Source organism: Coturnix japonica, chromosome 24, assembly GCF_001577835.2.
Source record: "Coturnix japonica isolate 7356 chromosome 24, Coturnix japonica 2.1, whole genome shotgun sequence".
Taxonomy (NCBI): Eukaryota; Metazoa; Chordata; class Aves; order Galliformes; family Phasianidae; genus Coturnix; species Coturnix japonica.
Genome location: NC_029539.1, coordinates 5,374,668 through 5,396,510, shown reverse-complemented (window position 1 = coordinate 5,396,510; position 21,843 = coordinate 5,374,668). Strand labels below are relative to the sequence as shown.

Sequence of the window (21,843 nt, the reverse complement as noted above, 5' to 3'; positions counted from 1 at the left end):
GCAGAGCTGTTCAGCCTTTCCATCTAACAGTGACACTCACCCTAATAACCCTCAGCTGTAATCACAGATATCCCAGGTTATCCCATGCTTAATGACTGTCGCACCAAACTTGAGTCTTGAGTCACACAGAACCAAGCCTGAGTCTTCCTACCTTCCTTGCTGCACTTCTCAGCAGCAGCTCAAGTTCTGGCTCACTAAAGCTTTGGCTTTCTCCCTGCAGTAAGAACAGTAAATGACTCTGGAATAGGTTTGTTAGCCTGCAGGTCTATGCCTCATGTGTGTGCTTAGAGTGCTGGTGGTGAGTACACTGCTGCTCGCAGCCTGCAGCAGGCCAGCTCTGATAGCTGCAAATCCCCAGGTACTTCTGTACAGACCTCTTAGGTTACAGAGAAACAAAGGAAAACCTGGCTCTTCATGGTCTTCCTGGAGTTTGCATTTTAAAGTTGCAGCTTTTGTCTTGATTTGTGATGTAACAATCATCACTACAATAACGTGATGTGCGAATTTGTCATGGGCACTAAGCTCCCTTCTGTTTTCCCCTAATTGTCCTTAGTAATGTTTGAATTTCTTTGTATCCTGGCACTTCAATTCCTATGATGCTTTGAGGAGCACAAGTCTGCTGTTTGTTGGTCTCGTTCACAAGTTTCTAACCTCATAAGAGGTGAGGTCAGGTGTAGTTAGTGATAGAACTACAAAGTGAAGGTCAGCACAGATTGTCTGTGAGCAAACAGGACACGCAGGACTTGTAGAACCGTGTCCGATGCCTCTCCTGGTTACTGCAGCATCAAGTACATGCGAGAATTGCTCTAACCACATCTCAATCCAGTAAGCAAAATAATTTATTTAGCAACAATAACAAAAAAAAAACCAACCTGTAACTGCTGTATATTAATGATGTAGTAACTGTATGTATGCATTTACGTACAACTGTGCATGTGTGCATTAAGAACTGTTAATGTATTCAGTTATTTCTCGAGTATTTACAATCTTATGTTTTCCAAAGCTCAGTGGGCCAGTATTCCTCCTGACTTCCTTTCCTTTGAGATATTCACCTCTGAAGATGAGAAGGTCCATTGACTCATTGCCAACCAGGAGTCAGGATTCTCATTCTGGGCTGTTGTTTAATTCTGTCGTCTGAGAACACAAACTAAACAACGCAGCCTTTATTGCCCAGCCTTGGCAACAGGCATTGTGATGAACAACACCCCTTTTCCTTTATTAAATACCGCTGTTGTTGTTTCTTCATCCACTAATTCTGGCAGATCAAGCTGTAATTTGTATTTTTCAGGGACATCAATGATCACGTCATCCTAAAACAAGAAAATAAGTGATTAACTACTTAACAGTGAATTAGCAACAAGTATTGCTAAGAATGTGATGCAGACAGAAAAGGCAAAGTTATTCTTTTTTCTTACCTTGGAAATTCCTAGATCACACTCAGAAACAGAGCTAACCTCAGGCAACTCAACTTTCAGTTCAATTCTTACAGGCTTGTTATTTGCATCCCTCACAGTGCTCATCTCATAGGCAGGGGTGCTCAGCTCCTCCAGCACTTCTGTGCTGCTGATTTCCTCTATCAGTTGCACTTTAGACTGTGTGGTGCTTCCTTCCTTCAGCAGGACAGGAGCAGCGCTGTGGTCCTCAGCTTCTATGCTGTGCAGCAGCTGATCGAGTGTCAGTTCTTTGAAGAGAAGTAAAGCTTTTACATGTCAGCTGCTAAGAACTGGAATGTTACCTGCTTGGCAAATGCATCACACAGATCTTAGCTCTGCAATTAGCACTTCAGTCAAGCAGACTGCTGCTGCTTCTTCCCTCATGACTTGCCATCATTGCCCAGCTGTTAAAAGTTGCTGTTTTCAGAGCAGCAACATCTACTCTAGAGGAAAAGAAACTTGGCACCACAAAGGATCAGACCCTGGCAGAGTTCCCATGTCTAGTGACTACAGGAAAAGGGAATTTACTCCTTCAGTGTCACTAGTTTCTTAAGCCTAAAATAAAGGAAAATAGAGTCAAGCAACACAGATAAATACAAACAGGCAGCAGTCTGCTATGAACGCTGCCCTCTTACTCTGAATTTAATTGTAGAAGTTTAAGCTTAAGAAGTGGGGTCAGAGAGGTGAGGGTCAGGGATGCTGTAGAAGTTGGGTCCTTTAAGACAGCAGAAGCAGCTTCCCACATACCTTTTAGTGTATCCTGACCCAGGGGTGGTGGTGGCTGCCTGCTTTTCAGTCGTTGCCACATTCTGTCAGGGCTTCCTTTCAGCTTGAAAGACTCAATCTCGTATGAATGTGAAAGAATAAGGTTGCATTGATCCTCTATGAATTTAAGCGTTAAATGGATCAAATGTCCCATTGCTTCTGGGTTTTCTTCTCTCCTCCGCAGAACATCTGGGTTATACGCGATATCTATAACGCTGTAAGAGTCTGCAGAAAATGGGCTGTGTCAGAACTGCTGCTTTGGCACCACATTCTGCTGTGTCTACAGTCCCCATCCCTGCAGGCACTCAAGGCCAGGTGTGATGGGGCCCTGGGCAGCCTGAGCTGGTGGGGGCAGCCCTGCCCATGGCCGGGGGTGGCACTGGGTGGGCTCTGAGGTCCCGTCCAACTCAAGCCGTTCCGCGGTTCCCTCTATAACACTTGAAAGCAATGAATGGGGTTCGTGGCCTCCAGGCGGAGCCGCTCCCCGTGTGCGGGTGTGTGCGGTGCAGGGGCTGCGCTCAGCACCCGCACATACACAGCGCGTGTCCCGCGCAGGACCCGGCCGCCATCACGTCGGGTTTTTATGGCGCTGAGCCCCCCCCGCCCGCAGCCCCGCACGCACCGTCCCCTCCCGCCGCCTCCATCGGCCCCGCGATGACGGGGATGCGGCCCTGGGGCTCCGCGGGGCGCGGTACCCGGCTCCAGCCGCACACGTTGACGAAGAGCGGCCCGCGGGCAGCGCCCCGAGCCGGGCACGAGGCCGGGAGCCGCTCCGCAGGGACGGGCAGAGCCCGCAGGCACAGCCGGGGCTCGGGGCGGCCGCAGTAGCGCTGCGCGTGGTGCCGCTGCTCCCGCTGCAGTTGGCGGTAAAGCTGCGGCCGCTGCTCCGCCATCTCGTCCAGCAGCGCCCACAGCGCCGACACCGCGTCCGACATCGCGTCCCGTCGCGCGGCAACGGCAACCGGAAGTGCCTTCCTTCTTCCGGTCCCGGCCTGCCCCTCGGGGTGCCGGGCTGCGGAACTTCCGGTCGGGAGCCGGGAGCGGGACGGGCGGCGGTAGCAGCAGAAGCGCGGTTCGGTTCGGTTCGGTTCGGTTCGGTTCGGTTCGGTTCGGTTCCGTTCCGTTCCGTTCCGTGCGGTTCCGTGCGGTTCCGTTCCGTTCCGCCGAGCTCCGCGCTGAGGGCGGGACGATGTCGCGGGTGCCGGTGGGGAAGGTGCTGCTGCGGAACGTCATCCGCCACACGGGCGCGCACAACAAGGTACGGCCCGGCCCGGCCCGGTCGCTGTGTTGGTGCTGAGCGCTCGGGGATGGTGCCGGCGGTACCGGCAGGTTCGGGTTCGGGTTCAGGCCGTGGGAAGGCGGGATCCGTCCGTCCGCATCTCGGCCGCTCGGAGCCGCTCAGCTCACACTGAGCTCACACTCGTGACCCCAGGCTCGCGGTGCGGGGCAGGGGCTCATTCGTTCACTCGCTCGTTCCCTGTCGTACCGCGCCGTGCCGCTGTTCCCTCTCGTGCCGCTGTTCCCTCCCGTGCCGCCGTTCCCTCCCGTGACGCCCGTTCCCTTCTCGCTACTTTCAGATCCAGGAGGAGACGGAGATGTGGAAGATCCGCGAGTGGGAGAAGCAGGCAGAGCAGATGGAGCAGACGTGCTGGCGGCAGCGGAGCAGGACGATGTCAGACACCTCCAGGTGGGCTCCGCACCGCGGGACGTGGCTCAGCTCCTTTACCACAGCAAAGAGCGCTTTGTGATTGTGATTGCTGATTCTTAGTACTGCATGGAGACCATAGTGGTTGTATAATATAATTATATTTTCACGTGCAAGTGTTCAGAGTAGGGTTTATATCTGACGTTGCATCAAAGAACCACAGAACTGCAGGGGTTGGACAGAACCTCACTGAGTCCAGCACCTGCCCAAGCAGCTCCCTATGGCAGGGCACACAGATGGGCATCCAGAAGGTTCCTGAATATCTCCAGAGGAGACCCCACCATCTCTCCTCTCTGCGCAGCCTGTTCCATCACTCAGATAGTAAATAAGTTCTTCCTTGTGCTCATATGGATCCTTCTGTGTTGCACTTTCTGCCTGTTGCCCTTTGTTCCATTGCTGCACGCCACCAAAGACAGTCTGCTCCTGTCAACTCAACTCCCACACTGCAGGTAGTTATGAACAGTGTTGAGATGCGCTCTCAGCTCTCTCTTCCCCAGGGGCTCTCAGCCTTTCCTCATATTGGAGATGCTCCAGGCCATCTTTGTAATCTTCCAAAGTCTGGTGCTGATCAAACTGCAATTTAGGTGAGCTCAGTTCTGCTCCCTGAGTTCCCCATCTTTTGTGTTTCTAACAGCTGTGTCTCACTGCAGATTGTCAGTCTCCTGCAGAGGGAGCTGTTTCTTGTGATAGGTGAGGTGACCCCTTCTAGTTCCCTGCCTTGAGCATCCCTGCATGCCAAGAATTTACTGTGTGCAGTAGGCAGTAATAAATGTGAAAACCGGTGTTAGTTACTGACCTGGTTCTTGTAAGAGCTCTAACGATGACTGTCTGTTCAAATGATAGTTGATCTTCTTGCATAGATGGACACCCGAGACTTGCTGGAATGTTGCTCGCCTCGCTGGACTAACCCCTTGATCAGAAAGTTTCTCCATCAGAACTGACAGCTGAAGGACAACTGTTCTCTTTCTGCAGCAGCCGGATGCGCAGTGATGGCTTTGATGAGGAGGGTCACAGGGCTGACTGGAAAACAAAGAACTCCCATTTTCTTGACCCAGTGGAAGATGATCTTTTTAGAATGCGGTCGTGGAATAAAAAGATCTACGAATGTGAAGCCAACATGCCAGACAGGTCTGTGGAGGGCATTAATATTCTGTGGCCATAACTGTAATTATCTTTTGTAGAGTCAGAGTCATAGAATGGCCTGGGTTGAAAAGGACCATTATGGTCATCTCATTTCAACCCCCTGCTGTGTGCAGGGTCACCAACCAGCAGCCCAGGCTGCCCAGAGCCACATCCAGCCTGGCCTTGAATGCCTACAGAGATGGGGCATCCACAGCCTCCTTGGGCAACCTGTTCCAGTGCGTCACCACCCTCTGGGTGAAAAACTTCCTCCTGATATCCAACCTAAATCTCTTTTATCTCAGTTTAAAACCATTCCCCTTTGTATTCTGGAGTACTGTACTGAAAATTTACTAGGAAGTAGTTTGTTTGATCTCATTCAGTCAGTAAGATCACAGGCTTTGCTGTGTCACACAGAGCGCCTGGTTTGAATTTACCACATTTGTATTTATTGATAGAAATCTTAAGTCACAGTAAGCAACAAAAGCTCAGCCCTACATTTTCCATCTGAGTTTAGTATTTATTACTTTGTCCAAGGAAACGTTTAAAGATGCACTATAGTGCTCCCTGGGTTATTTTAAATAAAGATGAGTTGTATTATTGCTGTAATTAGAAGTAGGAAAAAGCTTAAAAACAGAAAGTGCCTTTAAACAGTACTAACCAAATCAGTTGGTTTTCCTTTTATTTTCTTCTTGTTACTGGGAAGGTTCTGATGTCTCTCTTGTCTAAACTAATGCTCATTCTGCTTTCTTACAGATGGGGCCACAGTGGCTATAAGGAGCTGTACCCTGAAGAGTTCGATACAGACAGGTAAGGCCAACGGGATCACAGCTGTATCCCAGATTTGTCAGGTTATACAAGGAATTTGACAAACTGAGATTTGTTATGAATCTACTTTTAACGTCAAAGCAGCACTACGTGGTTTCAGGCAGCCACTGAAAAAAAATGTAGTCCATTAATGTGGTTCCCCTCTTGCCTGAGTCTCAGGAGAGGATCGTATCTCTTAGTTAGACATTTGGCTTTAACTTGAGTTACTCTGAATGCTGGGGGTCTGTCTGGGCCAACAGAGCCATAGCAGTTGGCTGAATCCAAATCAGATGAATCAAATATCAGCTCAGGGTGCCCCTTTGCATTATAATGTACCAGTGTTTTCTGGTTTGCTCCTTATCTGGAGAGAATCAACTCTCCCAGTACCCTGGAAAGTGGAGACTTAGCTCTAAAATAAGATCTTAGAACTAATCATTTTGAGGTACACCTATAGCAGTAATCAAATACAGTGTTTGTCAGACTTGCAGATTGGAAATAACCCTTCATGAATTGTTTTTTCATCAATCGGTGGCTTTCAGTATGTGCTCTCCTTGGTTCTGGCTCAGATGCCTTAAATGGAGGTACTAATAAGGTGTGGACTCAAGCTGTTAACCAGCACTTGAAACAAAAATACAGCTACTAAGTGTGCTTCCCTGAACTATGGAACTGAATCAATGGGCTTGCTTGAAACTTAGAGACAGTCAAGTCCTGGCTGCTTTCTGCCTGTTTGCTTTTTTCTTATCATCCGTTGTTCTTACAGTGACCAGCAAGAAGGAGACAAACAAAACGCTGTCAACGGAAAGAAGAAATCTCATCTGAGAAAACAAAGTGCCCACGAGTTGCACAGACGGAAAAAAACAAAGAAATCGCACAAGAAAAAGCAAAAAAAGAGATCGCACAAAAAGAGAAAGAAAAAGAAAAAGGAGCAGGGAAGGTCATCGTCGGATTCTTCCAGGGAGAACGAATGCTCTGAAGAGGAGACTTCAAGCACTCAGAAGGGGAAACAGAAGCGCAAGAAAAAGACCAGGAAAGTGCCTGCTAGGAAACCTACCTCTTCCTCTGAGCAGGAAAGTGACTCTTCCCCTGCAAGCAGCTCAACCAGCAGCAGCTCTGAGGACAGTGGGCATGAGGAGAAAAAAGAGAAACAGCTCACTAAAAAGAGAAAGAAACGTCACAACTCGGTGTCGGAGCGACACAGTGAGGTAGCAGAGAAGAGGAGCAAGAGGAAGAACTGGAAAGTGGCCACCGATGAGAAGTCGGAGGACAGCTCAGATGAGGACTGATATCAGGGGAGATGCTGAGCTCGGGCTGTGGCTCAGACAATGCCATAGAGAACAGAGGCAGGTGTTTTTCTTTCAGCACTGTGGTTTATACATCCTGCCATCTGCAGGGGAGATGCTGAACCCTGGCAGCCAGCTGTAGCTGCCCCCTGCTTTTCACTGCTGTGATACTGAGGAAAGCAGGGGAGCAGTTACCTGCCTTGCACATTGGCTACTTCTGCCAGCTGCAGGTTTTCTTTGTATGACTGGGTTGATTGTTGATGATCGAATAGTTCCATGCTGTCTGCAGGGAACACAGCCATGTTTGCACCATTTCTTTTTTTTTAAATTAAGTTTTACCAGTTTGGAGTTGTTGTTTGTTGGTTGTTTTTTGCGGGGGAAGTTACCCCAGTCATGACCAAAACTTGCAATAAGAGCAGGGAGCAACAAGGAGCCCATCAGCTGCTGACAAAATGAAATGTCCCTGCATTCAGCCCCGTGGTAGCGCTGCTTTCCCCTCTCCAGACGATGTGCGTGGATCGTGCACAGGTCAGCGGGGCACCGAGGGGAGCACGTGGGGATGTTCTTCAGCACAATGCGCCGACCCTTCTGTAATGAGGAAGATGCCAGTGATGGTTCAGGGCTCTCCGGCTCCTGGCAGCGCTGGGCTGTGCCGGCAGCTCCTGGGGGCGCTGAATGTGGTGCCAGAGGCGCCTCAGTGTGCACTGTGTTGTGGCTCTGCTCCGCCCGGTGTATTAACGGGAAGCGGGTGCAACGGCGGTCCCTGCAGGTGGCAGCCAGGCCTTGTTTTCACCAGATGAATAATCGAAGCCCCGTTTGACGCTCCTGTTGCTGTTTGGAATGAAGCCCCGAGGCGGCCCAGGGCGGCGCTGCCGGGTCCGTCCCCGAGAGCCGCGCCGCGCCCCGCCCCGCTGAGCCGCGCACACACCCACACGCGTGGCCACGCGGAAGCGGAAGCGCGTTTGCGATACCTCCGGTTCCGGCGCACGGTGCCCTTGTGCAGCAGGGCAGGATGGCGGCGCTGGTGCTGCTGCGGGCGGGGCTGGCGCGGCCCCGCGGCGTCCCGACGGGTGAGTGCCGCTCTGCTGTGCCGCCCCTCCCTGCAGCCCCGCATTGCCGCCCGCCCCTCCCGGCGCTCACCCGGCCCCGCTCTCTCCGCAGCTCTGCTCCGCGGATCCCTCCTCCGCCGTCCCGCCGTGTTGGCGGCCGCCGACCGCAGCGCTCCGGCCCGGCAGAGCCACGGCGGCGCCCCGCAGGGCCACGGTACGTCCGCGAGACCGGGCGGAACTGCCGTGCTGTGTGTGGGGTGAGCGGGGAGCAGCATTTTGTTTTTGCTCAGCTCAAAGCATCGCAGTCAGGATGAGAAAATGCCGTGAGGTGGGTTGGGCCGGGCTGCCCGTTCGTGTGGCTGCAGCACTTGATCGTGGCTCTGCACTGAAAATCGCTCTCCCTGCAGGCGGTTCCAAGGCTGCATCCCTGCACTGGACCAGTGAGCGAGCAGTCAGTGCCCTCCTGCTGGGGCTGCTCCCTGCTGCATACCTGTACCCTGGAGCCGCCGTGGATTACTCCTTGGCTGCAGCTCTGACTCTCCATGGCCATTGGTGAGCACAGCGGGTTCCTCAAAACTGAATGGGGTCTGAGAGTGGGGGTGTCCTAAGTCTTAGGACCGGGTGTGGCTGTGAGTTGGTGGTTTCTCATTGTAGAACAGCTGGAAAGAAATGCAGGCAGACTCTAGTGACTGCCACAGCCTTTGGCAGGATTGGCTGTACCTCGGTTAGCACAGCTGGCAGCTTAGGGGTGGCTGTTCGTACTCCTGACCCTTATTCCACTGCCGTGTTACAGACAATGACCATCATAATGGAGGAGTAGTTGCCTTTCAGACTGCTACATCGTCTGCTTCTCTTCTATCTTTTCTATCCTTGCACCCCAGTTTCTCAAATTCTCACTGTTAAGGTTTCAGAGTCCTGTCTAAATGAACCTGAGCTCAGTGTTCTCTGGTGGCGGCATCTGTTGCAGAACTGGGAGTCTTGGTACAGTAAAATCCTAGGAAAAAAATGGAAAGTGCTTCTGTTTTTGATTAGTTTTTTTATCTCATTGGCACCTGTCACTGCAGAAGTTAAACAGCTGTGATATGGGGAAGAGAATTGCAACATCAGTTTGAAAGCATCCTCTCTTCCTGTTGCTGAATGATTTTATTCTGTAGCAGAGAGTTCACTTCAAGGTGGACAGATGTAGGAATAGAAACTGTGCTAATTCCTAACTGCTCTTATCTCAAGGTGTGTCTTGGAGTCTTTCTCGCAGTGTGACAAGGGCTGGTCCCAGAGTTCAGGCAAAAAGTCTGTTTCCTTCTGTTTGTTTTTTTCAGGCCTTTGAAGTCAGATTAGCTCCCCTTGGCTTAGTTGAGTCACGTCTGTGTTTGGGGGAGCTGTACTCAGCGCTTTCCACCCTGTCATTAAGAAAACTGAGCCAATGTTTATATATTTTAATAGAATGTATGGAATATTTTAATATATTTTTTCCTTACTTGCATCTGCTTCTTTGAGTGGGAGCTGGGTATCTTCCAGGTAATTTTGATATGAGGTGCTGAAAATTCGCGCCTTCGTAGCAGTGCTGCTTCAGCATGATGCTGCCATGAGCTCTTTCTTGACTTCAGCTTGTTTCTCTTGTTTTTTAGGGGTCTTGGACAGGTGATAACTGACTACGTCCATGGAGATACTCCTATCAAAGTGGCCAATACAGGTCTGTACGTACTGTCGGCCGTTACCTTCGCTGGCCTCTGCTACTTCAACTATTATGATGTTGGTATCTGCAAGGCTGTGGCCATGCTGTGGAGCATCTGAGATGCAACAAGTTGCTGGAAAACATGATTGTTCCTTGCTGCCTCTGCTTTACCATATTTTTAACAAGAAGCTTAATGTGAGAACAATGAATAACCAAGGGCCCGTAGTATGTACATATAGCAGCCAATCCGGAACTCGTCTTTCAGAAATAAGTCCCCATCTTTCTTTTGATTTATTGCTACAGTGGGAAAAAAAAAATAAGGAAAGGAGTAGATTTAAAGTGGGTAATGTCCCACTTTGAGTTGATGTGAGCTGCACCGCAAATGGGAAGGGGTGGCGTAAATAATAAAGTACAGCTGAGGGTAGTTTCCTTGTACAGGCAGCTTCCATGAGTGGTTTCCTGGAATATTGTCTTGTGTTTTGTAAAGCAAACTTCAGTGATAATTGAACTATTATTTCTGACGTCACAACTGAACTGTGTGTATTACACTCCCTGTAACTCTTTGGGCCCTGAGAGTTCATGTAGAAAGGGAATACTTTTTTCTTAATCCATGCAATAAAGAATTTGCAGAAATTGCTTGTTGTTCTCAATGATTTTTACTACAGCTCTTTTTCTCTGCGTATTTATATATTTTTCTAAAATCACTTCAAATACTCATTCAAGCCGTTATAGCTTTGTTTTATTCATTTAGATATTATAAACAAGCAATACTGTTATGGATATGCATTGTCCTTAATTCCTAAAGAGTTAACACATACCTTATATAAGAGCGATGTTCATAATAAAAATATAGCAAGAATTGACATAGAGATCTTCATCGGTTAATTTCAGAAGCTGTAAATAGCCAACAGATGTCATAGTTTCCCCTGAGCCTGTGTTCATCTGCAGCACCTTTTATTTTGTAAATAACCACAGGTACCCATTTTCCTGTGTGACCAAAAAGAGAATGAACATAAACCTTTATGGCGTAGTTTGGCTCCAGGCTCGATATTCTTTCCTGTGTCATTACATCTGAAATCATTTCAGAGGGAAAAGTGCATTTCTTGTTTCCAGCTTTGTGCTGAGACCTGCACAGTGGTGAGGAGCAGCTGTTCCCACATTCTTTCAGTAATTTTGTGGTTCTATTAATAGCGAGAGGAACACAAAGTCGTGTTACCATCAGTTTGATTAGGCAATGGACAGGATGAGTAAGCTGCTGAATTCTGCAGATTTCCTGATTTATTTAAAAATATTTTTAATGATTGGGCTTTTTTTGTTTGTTTCTCTTCATTCATATAACCACAGGAAATACTGTGCAGCTGCCACTTCAGTTTGGCTAAACTTGCTGCCAGATTTGAGACGATGGTTTCTATCTGACATGATCTGATGTAGGTATTGATGTAACACTATGTTGAGGAGGATACATGAGTGTGACTCATGACTCAGTAGCTCTGTAGAATCTGAGCAGCTGTCAATAGAAATTGACATTTCCTCTTCTGAGGCCAAATGTGGGCTGTATCTGTATGTGGTATTCTTGTTTGAGAGGCTGGCAGTGCTGTGACCAGCTTCCTGTGCTACTGCGGACAGAATGGGAAGGTTACAGCCACAGCTTTCTGTGCAAGAAGCATGTGTTCCAATTCTGCTGGTTCCATGTACTTTTCTTTTGTTCTAAATTACTCACCTGTAACTGTTTCATCCCTTTTTGAATATTCATCGGGCAAGTTAAGACAGCTCTGTACATGCTAATGCATTTTTTTAATTTAAGCACCTGCAGCGAATTCTTTCTAAGCCGTGGTGCATTCAGTGGTGCCTGTATGTGATTCCAGAGAACTGCTTTCCTTGCCCCTAGTGTTCCTGCAGCAGCTGCGTTGGTGAAGCAGCACAGCATGAAAACTGATGGTCATCACAGCACTTCCATGTCTCCAGCCTCTGTGCTTTTATTTTTAAAGCCCCTGAATTAGATTTATTTTTTTTTTTTAATACCAAAGCAAATATTGAGGCTTTTATTGTCTTCTGCAAATTTGAGGAATTTTCCTTTTCTTGACAGAAGCTTTCCTCTTTTCTCTGATTACTTCTGCCTGTGTGAGATAGGACAATTGTACCCTCCCTCTAATTGCCTCTCCTGCCTGGCAATGTGAGGATCCAGGACCTCAGCTTCAAACCATGTCCAGGTAATGCAGCCTGCAGTTGGCTTGGGAGAGGAGGAGCGATGTCTCTATTATACACAGAAGCTAGGATTCATACACTCTCTGGAGAGGAAATATTTGCAGTGTGTTACATGTACCATGTTTTGCTGAATTCCTGTTTACTCAGCTCCAAATGTGAAAGAGTGCACAGCTCGAGCACAGCATGTCCTGTGTTACCATACACAAAGATAGCTTCCTCCCCACAGCCCTTTCTACCTTTGTAATTAACAGCCTGTTCCATGCACCAATGTTTGTTTCATTTTATAGTCATCTGCAGCTTACTCTCGAGTTTCAAAGCCCCTTTGAACGTTTCCTTCATTTTCTCTGAAGACAAACAGTATCATTAAAATTCCAATTGTTGAGGTATGTTACCAGTTCTCTAGTAAATGATGGTGCTAAGTTTCCAGTAAAAACGTGTTGCCGCTTCTCTTGAAGACAAACAGTATCATTAAAATTCCAATTGTTGAGGTAAGTTACCAGTTCTCTAGTAAATGATGCTGTTAAGTTTCCAGTAAAAGCTTGTTGCCGCTTCTCTTGAAGGGACCAGTGCCCCTGTGTAACTGAAATAGGTGAAGACAAGAAATAAAGAGTGGGGGAGGGGGGGTTTAAAGTAAAGCTGTGTTTATTGGTGAGATTCATGGTCTGCTTTTTTCAGCTGTTTTCTCTCCATCCTCACAATACTTCTTCTCTATGTATGAGAAATTTACTTCAAAACTGTTTGTTCAACAAGCTCTAAAGATGTTTGAAATCAGACTATACAAGTCTGTGAACACACGTGTGTTCTTGTTTATTCAATCTGTAGTTCTTCTTGCTGTCATTTGCTAGAAAACATTCTTCTGCTGCTTTTCCCCAAGAACTTGCATTTGTTTTGCATTTGGAGATGCTCATTTTTGAACTGTCTTACTGTAGCTGGCTATATGGAAATATATTAAATATACAATTGTTTTCCTTTGGATTTTGAATGAATTAGACTTCTTTTGTAAAAAGCCAAATTATGTTTTAAGAGTGTAGAAATATATCATAGGTTGTACCTTTCATTATGACTTGTTACAAACTTTGTGGTTTCATCAACTTCATCTTCTCTTGGCAGTTTCTTTAAAATTAGTTTTCTTAAGGAGTCTTCTTCCTCAAAGGCCAAGAACATCCCTTGTTCAAGTGAATATTCGAACTTAAAAGCCCTGGAGCTGCAAGATGTAAATGTCTTTTTGAAAAATATGATGTTACTTTCACCAGGAATGTCTTTGGGAACTTCTCCTTCCTGTGGAAAAAAGGACGGGTTAGTCTCAGGACAAGATTTGAGCAGTTCTCTATCAGCTCACGTTTGCATTCTCAGTTTTCCCTCCTGGTTCAATATACACGGGGTTTTGAAAGCAAATACTTACCCTAAATCGAACAACCATTTTCCCATGCTCTTTCTCACAACACATGTAGTAACTCTTATCTTCTACCTGGACGCTGAATGCAACAGGCATCCCTGCTGAAGGCGCGGTGGTTTTGTAACAGTGAATGTTGAAGTACATTCCGCTGCCTAAACATGAGTTGGTTATTATTAATAGCTTGCTCAGAAGAGAGCTGTTCCAGTCTTTTTGTGTTCATGCATAAAGTGAGAACTGGATATGTAGCCTGATTCCCAGATGCATGTGCTAAGTCGTTTATGTGTGTTCTATACATACAGTTCTAAATGAATAGTTGAGGCACTCACAAAGAAGAAACAAAACCAAAAATTCCTAGTAAGTTCTGCTGCTAGAAGTACAAGCATTTAGTGCGGATTACAGTCGGCTTAAACCTCTTTTCTTAATTCTTTGTACTGTTATTTCAACTCGGTGATTACAAAGAACATAAGCACATCTAGAATAAAGAAATGGGACAGTGCTTATGGTGTAGATACGAAAAGCAGCATACCAGATTTCACCTCCTGATCTGTTACATCTTCAAAAGCTGCCACGTTTAAATCTGGACGAACCACAAGCAACTGGCTATTGACGTTTCGAAAGAATCGTTTGATAGTTTTTTCCTTACAAAAGGCATCACATTCCAGTTCTGCAGAAATATTAAGCAAAGGGGAACAAACAATAATTAAAAACAAAAACAAAACCACTGCTTTTGATCTGCTCAGATCTTTGCAGATCACTGCAGGCTTAATTTTGCGATTAAAGATAGTGTAACAAGTTGACTGAACAGCAATCTCAAACAGCAGAGGCCATCACTCTTCCCACCCCTGGCTTGTAGCAGCCCAGGCAAGACAGAAGTCTCTCAGAATACGAGCAAGAGAAGCTACAAAATCTGTTAATGGTAATACAGAGGCAGCAGTGCTCTCTTCTGCCCAACAATTACAGTTGCACAAAAAGCTCCTTGTTTTAGGGAAGCCCCTGTCCTGTACCTTTGTAGGAAATAAAGCATTTCAGAAGGAGGTGATCTGTAACTATTTTTAGTATGTCCATTAATCATTTGGAAAATACGTTCTCTAAGGCACACAAAGCTTTTGTGGGTTAGTACATGTTAGCAGGTTAATTTATATAAAAGTGATAATGAAGTAATAAATGATGAGCTTTCAGCTTACCATCATCTTGGTCCCAAGCGGGCAATGAGGGGGAAAAAATACATCATTAATATCTGCCCCACAAAAAGAAACCCATTTCTAAACAGTTCTGTATTGCAAGACTGAAAACCAGCCAGCCAGCCACGCACCTCCAGTAACACACCAAGCAGAGCTTTTCTCACTACAGAGCATTTCATCTGTGAGCACAACGAGCTCAACATTGAAGCCACATCTTTTGAGAACTGGAGTTATCACCAAACCAAGAGGCATGCAAAATATTATGGGGTGAGCAGCTCAATTCAGTTTAGACCTGTAACCAGGTGATGAATGGCATGCAAAATTATGCTTCCATCAGCACCTTTGTTCCAAGTGAGCAAATTACAAACAATTTAAAATCACTTCTAAAGAAGATAGCATTTCCTAAGGTCAGATTGGCAGGTAGCCATTTATCCCAGCTCCACCCCACAGTGTTCCAACCCTTCAGAGGATTCTTTACCGGAATACTGTACAGTAACAATTTCACTGACAAGTAATTTGCTGACAGAATTTCAAACTGAAGCTTAGGGGAAAATTACGTGAAATCAGAGCAATAAAGAATTTGGGCTTCATCAATATTGGAACAGAGGAAGTTAGTAAAAGCTCAAGGTGTTCAGCATCAATATGGTACTGACCTGTTGCCACACTGGGACAGCTGCCTCAAACACAGATGTTATTTGCATTGAACAGCCTGGCTGCATAATCTAAGAACAATGGTTCTATAAGTGTGTGGGGACAGTAATTGCTCTGAGGGTTGTTCTGGTGGTGTGGGAGTTTAAGAAGGGATTCCACAAACCCAGGGATGCCTGCTTAAGGAAAGGACTCAATTCCATGGCAGCTTTTCATCTTCTATGCAGTTATCAGAAATATCGCGTGTCTTTCAGCCGTGGTTAATAATTACCTTCAAAATAGAGGCAGAGGTTTTCTCTAAGCAGTACTGCACACACAGCAATTTCTTCACAGCTCATCTTCACACTGCCAGAAACACACCAAGAGGATTCGGAGCTAAGAGCCAGGCTTCTTTGTGATCTAAGGGTTAGTTCTCTCCTAGTGCACAGTACAGTGCTAGGGCCAGCATGTTTCACTATACGTTGAAGAACTGTTTGTATGTAAAGGAAAATGGATCCCTTTTTCTGTTCCTTTTTATCATTACAATTATATAGAGCATCCTTCTAATTCTGTTATTTTATAATACTTTTCATTGGCTTATGTGATGACTTGAATTGTTGCAACAGACCAGGGAAAAAATGACAAACTAGAAGTGATAAGGAGAAATTTGTCCTGACAAGGACCTGGCTGTTGGGATGGCTGCAGTGGGAAACAAGAACTGTAAGAAAACACTAAAATGTATTTATCAAAAAAGAAAAACAACCTGATGAGTGTATCCTCTTCTAAATTCAAACAGCATTTGCCGCCCGTAAAGGAAAGAGAGAATAAGAATAAAGGAAGTTAGAGCACAGCAGGGGAGGACAGGCATTCTTTCTGCCTGGCAGTGTAGCCAGCGGAATCACAGCGATTTCCTCATCCATTTGGGCAAGCAGTGTTAGGAGTACACTGAATGGCAGCGTTTCTCCTTCCTGCGCGGTCTCGGGTCCCAGCTGCTGGCTGCGGGACAGGCGTGCGGCTCACAGCCCAGGGCTGCAAGGAAATAACCCCCAGCAGAGCACGCCTCATTCGCAGCAGTGCAAGAAACCGAGGACTTTTCGTTTGTTCTAAATCAAAGGATAAAGCACGCAACAGATTTAGTGACAAAAGCACACGACAGATTTAGTGATAAAGCATTAAAGGAAAAGGCGGCTATCGCTTTAGTGGGTAAAGCCCATAGCAAACATAACGCGACCCAGCAATCTGTCCCGCTGTGAGGGGATAAAGGGAGGAGGGGGGCGGCCTGCAGAGCGGAGCCGGGGCAGCGGGGTCAGCGGCCACAGGAGGGCAGCGCAGGACGCGGTGGCAGCGGGACGGTAGGGGCAGCGAGGAGCGGGGCTGGGCGCTGCCCGGCCCGACGTGCCCATACAGGCAGCGCGCAGGGAGAGCCGCCGCCCACGCGGCACGTCCCGCCCGGCTCGCCGCGCTCCCGGCCCCGGGGCACCCGCCGCCCGGCCGCCCGCTGCCCCCGACGGGCTCCAGCCGAGCGCGATCCTACCGGGCTCCTCGGCGGCTGCGGCGCGGTGAAGGCGGGCGGGAGGCGGCGCGGAGCCGGGCGGGTGCCGGGAGCGGCGCTCGGAGCCTCCGCCTGCACGGCACAGCCCCGGGAGGAGCGGCCGAGGGTGGGGGACTTCAGGCTGGTTGCATCAGCGTCCGGGAACAGCAGCGGTGGGTAGAATGCAGTGCTCATTCCCGCTGCTGTCTGTGTACGTCTGCATTTATTCGGTGGCACTTCCTCCTCCTCGGTGGACAAACCCAATCATGTAAATGTGAGGTTAGAAAGGGAACTGTTTTGTTTTGACTCCCGTTATCTCACTCAGATGTCAGCGCACATCGTTTGCACACCGACACACTGCAGTCCGTTCCCTGGTGCCCCCATCCCTTGCAGCTGTTCTGCTCCAAGCTTCGGCACAGGAAAATGAACTTGGTAATGCGTAAGTGACCAGAGTTCTGCAGCCTTGGAGAAATAATGGTTTGCTCCCAGATCTGTGGGAGAAAAAGAAGAAGCCCTAAAGCAAACCAAGACCAAAGCTGAGACATTCTCCCTACCCCATACCTATTGCTTTGGGGTGGTGGGGGAAGCCAGGTGTGCCCTTAAGGCTCACACCTGAAAACGAGGAATCTGATTTTGAGGACAAAGCAGCTTCTTTCAGTCTCTCCTCTAAAACAGTAATTCTAAAATAAACAAAAAGAAATGGCGGTTTCCTGCAGTGATATCTACAGATCAGTCAATAAAAACATAAGTGACTCCTGCCCTGTTCTCTAGTTCCTCAGCATTGTCCCAATAGCCCTTAGCTTCCTTCCAGAAGTTATAAACTACGATAGTTTTCCAATGGAAACAGAAAGCTTCCGCTTTTTGTTTCTACCCCTGCATAATTTTTCTTCCCATTCAAGATAACATTAATGTGCTTTTTCCTTCACTCTCGATTATTTTTTTAGGCCCATGCAAACATTTGATGGCAGTATTATACTCAGTCCCAAAGTTTGTGCAGCCCCGTCACTTCCAGCCTGCAGCGTGTGTAGGAAGTCATTGGTTATTGGTTATTATTATTACTGGTCGTTCATGTCAACCTTTGAGACCATAAAGATGTCACTGGGTTCCAGAGTTCTTTCTGCCTTTACACACTCGTGTGTTTAAGGACCAAGGTCTGGCTGGTAACAAGTAGCTCTGATGTCAGTTCTGAGCTGACATTTCTCCTGACACTTTAACATCTCAGGTTCCAAAGGAACCGGAGCTGCTCGTGAGGGGACGGCTTAGATGCTCTTCTTTCCCATCCGCATTCTTTCCATCAACGATCACATTCAGAATCACAAAAGGCTCTCAGGTACTTCATTTATTTTAATTTAGGTGTCTGCTCATGAAAACATATGAGCATGTGATAATTTAATTAACATTTAATTCTGATATCTGTCTAGATGTGGTTCCTCATCACTGAGGCAGCCCCGGCAGCAGCTGAGCGGCGCCTCCGCTTTGAGGAAGCACTCAGTTCTTCTAGCAGCAGTTTCATTTCTTGCCGCCAGCTCTGGCTCTCAGAGCACCTCCGGGCAGCGCTCGTCTTTCTTCCCTTAAAACCAGAAGCGAAAGATGCGAAAAATCCCCCTCCCCGCTATTCCGACTCTGTCCCAACAGCCGCCCCAGGGCAGCGCCCGCTGCTCGCCCGGCCGCCATTAGGGCCTCCAAGGGCGGGAAAGCCGAGAGCCGCCTGAGGGAGCGGAGGGAGCGGCGCTGCGGGGCGCCCATCTCCACACACAGCAGCCGGTGTTGTGCTTGATTCTGTCTGTCTGTTACACAGGTAACGATGGCGAGCAGTGCACAAAAACCCGATGAAGGCAGAGGTAAACGCAAGAAAGAGCTGGAGGTGAGGAGAGGCCTCAGCAGCACCTGTGCTCTGTTTGGAAGCAACTTCAGATGTTTGTTGCACTCTTGAAGTAAATTCTGGTGCTGAGCTTGTTTCAAGCTGTAGAACCTGTTTGTGTGCGTGCGTCTATGTGTGTGTGTGTATTTATATACACAGTTTTCTTGTGTTATCAGGCTGATGATACAGAAGGCCCTCAGCTGCCCTCCTCTGATGCAGCAGACCCGGTGCTGTCAGATGGTTTGCAGTCCCTGTACAAGCCGGAGCCCCTGGAGCAGCTGTTAAATGGTGATGTACACATACACCTGGAGCCACTGCTGAGTGCACTAATTGGATGCTGAGGTGGATTTGTTCCGCTGTTTAAATGAAGTCACTTTTTCTTTTAACAGAGATGAATAAAGAAATCAAGAACTTATTGGCAAAGTATGCCCACATCTTAAGGCAAGTTACTGTGGTCTCATTTGCACATCTGTAGAGTCATAGAATCACAGAATCGCTTGGGTTGGAAGGGACCCCAAGGATCCACCAGATCTGGTACTAGACCAGGCTGCCCAGGACACATCCAACCTGGACCTGAACACCTTGAGGAATGGAGCACAGCCTCTCTGGGCAGCTCTTCTTGCTGTGATGGATGAGTCTGGCTGCAGTTAATTTTTTGTTATTATTTTTTCTGTTAAAAATTATAAACTGTAGATTATGGAATAAAAACAATGTTCTCTGTAACAATACAGTAACAACAGCATTTGAGTATTGATAGACTCCATTTTTAAGTAAAACAAAAGCAGATCTAAGTAGTGAGGAAATCATTGACCTTAGTCTTGAATTTAACTTTCACTTATATGTTTTCTTTTTATTTTCCCAATGAAGTGAGAGAGCAGAAATGGATGCATCGTATGTGCAAGAGCTTGATGGAATCTTGAAGGAAGCAAGAACCCTAGAAAACCACTTAAAGCAGAAGAAAGAGAGTCTGAAGCAGAGATTTGCTGTGATTGCAAACACTCTGCAAAGCTAAATCTGTTACACTGTGGAAATGCTCATTGTTGTAATAAGCTTTGACACACAAAGTTTATAAATGATGGTGGATGTGATGAATGCTTCAAATGTATCTTCTGTAAATATTTCTAGCAGTTCAGGAAACATTCATCAACTTCAGCATCTTATTTTTTTTCAATAAGTATATGCACTATAAAGAGTAGCAGTAGTACAAAAGACACTAAATATTTACTTTGAATCCCACAACGACTTAAAGGGATGCTACAGATTAGAACGGCATTTCTTAGTTGCTGACCCATTGTTTAGACTGCCCCCATCCTTCCATCCCAAGAACATTAACTTTTGGTACCCAAATTCTAATAGAATGTACCTTGAATCTCACTTTCATTGTTGTCTCAGAACATAATTGAACATGACTGAAAAGAGAAGCTTAGAAACAGGAGAGTTCTATTAGGAGCATTACTTTGGAAGTGTATAACAAGGGGTTAAGTCTTAATTTAAATACGTATTTTGATGCATCTTCAGCTTTTCAAATGAAATGAGGAGCATTTTCATATAAAAATGCATTGTCAAAACTTTTCTGGTAGTATCAGTAAATAAAAGATGATATTAATACTATCTAGAATTCTTCTGATCTTTTTAATTTTTTTTTACTGTTTAAATCTAGTTTATTTAAGGATGATTATGGAGTTTTTTCAACCTATCCCTTCCTTCCCATGCTCTTGAAATATTTTCAGACTTAATCCTCCTTTCACCCTTTTACCTATGAAAGGCCACAACTGAACGTGCCACCTCTCACACTGTTACTCTGAAACTTGACATCTGTGAAGAGATTTTCCAAGGCACCTAAAGATGCAATTGCGTATTTAGTAGGATTTTCAAAGTGCCTACGCATGTAAGCGCCTTAGATGCTTAGGAATTTTTAAAGATCCCATAAGATGCCTATCTGCATCTTTAGCATCTAAAGACTTTACAAAAATCTCACCACAAGTATGCATAATCTTTGAGCTCTGGTCATTTTTTAACCAGTCATTTCTATTCAAATAGAAGAGCAGGAGAAAGGGGAGGAAGTTTTGGAAGCTAAGTCTAGAACATTGCACTTGGTGCATGTAGAATCATCTATGAAGTCGAATAAAAGCAGAATTTACAACTGACATCTAGAAAGTGTGTGAAAATCTTCTTGTAGTTACTTATATAAGGAACTAAGAAAAAATATGAGCTTATCAAAGCTGAAAGAGGAGAGCAGCATCACACAGCCTTTTTAGGTCAGCTGGATTCAATTTGTCTAGATTTAGTTTGCATGGCTCATAAACACAAGTTGCAAAGCTCTTGCTCTACTCTCAAGTTTCAATATGATATGGAAAAGTCATATTGGATCACATACTGTAAGTTTCTTCCCTTAGAGGATCAAGAGAACACAGATTCATAGTGGTACAGCTGCAGTACTCTGCTCCATTTAAAAACTTAAAATCCAATAAGAGATGGCAGAACTGTACTTTTAGAAGGATGAAGCTGCACATGAAGTCGTGCTGGCACCTATCCCATCACTATCCGCTTTCCAGTTTTACTGAAGGAGGTTTGAACTGAAAATTAATTGGCTTTAAAGCTGCCAAATCTGATCAGCAAAGCTCAGCTGGTAACTACATTTTCTTTAAGCTTCTCCCCATGTTGTTTAAGCTGCATTGCCTTAGCAAATTAGCAAGAAGGTCTAAGATGACAGATCAGTAACAGAATATAAATGGATTTTTCTAGAAATCATAGAAGCATCTGAGGTGAAGTCCTGTCCCTCCTGAAGCTGCAGGGATTTTCAGCTGTGACTCTCTTGCATTTCAGAGCTTGCAGTGGGTGCCTTCAGAAGCTGGAAATTGTAAGTGACAAAAAGCTAATATTCAGCTGTTCTCACTGCTCCGCTTTTATCTAAAAGCTGAAAATGGAGAATAGCAAATAACATGGAGATAGCTGAGGTGTTCGGGGAATAAGCCTCTTCACCCAGAAAGGTCAGTTAAGACTTTCCTCTTTAATTGGAATTGCCATTGTGCGTAGATGTAGGAGTGTGGATAAAAGCAGAAGAGAAGGTGTGGGTCATAGCTGTATTTGAGGCTCATGAAATTCAGGCTAAAGCATGTCAGAATTCACCTATGAACCTCTAGGATTTTCTTTGAATCCTCTTTGAAAACTTGGTAACAAGGCAGCACTTACAAACAAGGATGAAGAATCAT

At 46.3% G+C, this 21,843-nt stretch overlaps 5 protein-coding genes across 5 annotated transcripts; 3 read left to right on the top strand and 2 right to left on the bottom strand.

Annotated features, from left to right (window-relative positions):
- Positions 1 to 817: 817 nt before the first annotated feature.
- PIH1D2 (PIH1 domain containing 2) lies at positions 818 to 3,446 on the bottom strand. The gene is given in 7 exon segments (XM_015883829.2): positions 818 to 1,310; positions 1,416 to 1,681; positions 2,181 to 2,423; positions 2,821 to 3,138; positions 3,141 to 3,202; positions 3,204 to 3,255; positions 3,353 to 3,446. Coding segments are annotated over 7 exon segments (1,167 nt in total). The 5' UTR covers positions 3,432 to 3,446; the 3' UTR covers positions 818 to 1,163.
- NKAPD1 (NKAP domain containing 1) lies at positions 3,205 to 7,457 on the top strand. Its single transcript, XM_015883832.2, has 5 exons — positions 3,205 to 3,456; positions 3,776 to 3,885; positions 4,876 to 5,031; positions 5,779 to 5,832; positions 6,590 to 7,457. Exons 1-5 carry the CDS (start codon positions 3,388 to 3,390, stop codon positions 7,110 to 7,112), a joined length of 912 nt encoding a protein of 303 aa, XP_015739318.1. The 5' UTR covers positions 3,205 to 3,387; the 3' UTR covers positions 7,113 to 7,457.
- Positions 7,458 to 8,060: 603 nt separating this feature from the next.
- SDHD (succinate dehydrogenase complex subunit D) lies at positions 8,061 to 10,463 on the top strand. The gene is made up of 4 exons (XM_015883835.2): positions 8,061 to 8,179; positions 8,271 to 8,372; positions 8,566 to 8,710; positions 9,784 to 10,463. The coding sequence occupies exons 1-4, from the start codon at positions 8,122 to 8,124 to the stop codon at positions 9,947 to 9,949; spliced, it is 471 nt and encodes a 156-aa protein (XP_015739321.1). The 5' UTR covers positions 8,061 to 8,121; the 3' UTR covers positions 9,950 to 10,463.
- A 1,372-nt stretch (positions 10,464 to 11,835) lies between these two features.
- IL18 (interleukin 18) lies at positions 11,836 to 17,008 on the bottom strand. The gene is given in 8 exon segments (XM_032449087.1): positions 11,836 to 13,313; positions 13,438 to 13,583; positions 13,958 to 14,095; positions 14,616 to 14,621; positions 15,532 to 15,605; positions 16,774 to 16,809; positions 16,811 to 16,971; positions 16,973 to 17,008. Coding segments are annotated over 8 exon segments (822 nt in total). The 5' UTR covers positions 16,994 to 17,008; the 3' UTR covers positions 11,836 to 13,073.
- TEX12 (testis expressed 12) lies at positions 16,505 to 20,242 on the top strand. Its single transcript, XM_032449089.1, has 5 exons — positions 16,505 to 16,591; positions 18,569 to 18,634; positions 18,808 to 18,919; positions 19,021 to 19,072; positions 19,499 to 20,242. The coding sequence occupies exons 2-5, from the start codon at positions 18,575 to 18,577 to the stop codon at positions 19,641 to 19,643; spliced, it is 369 nt and encodes a 122-aa protein (XP_032304980.1). The 5' UTR covers positions 16,505 to 16,591; positions 18,569 to 18,574; the 3' UTR covers positions 19,644 to 20,242.
- Positions 20,243 to 21,843: the final 1,601 nt, after the last annotated feature.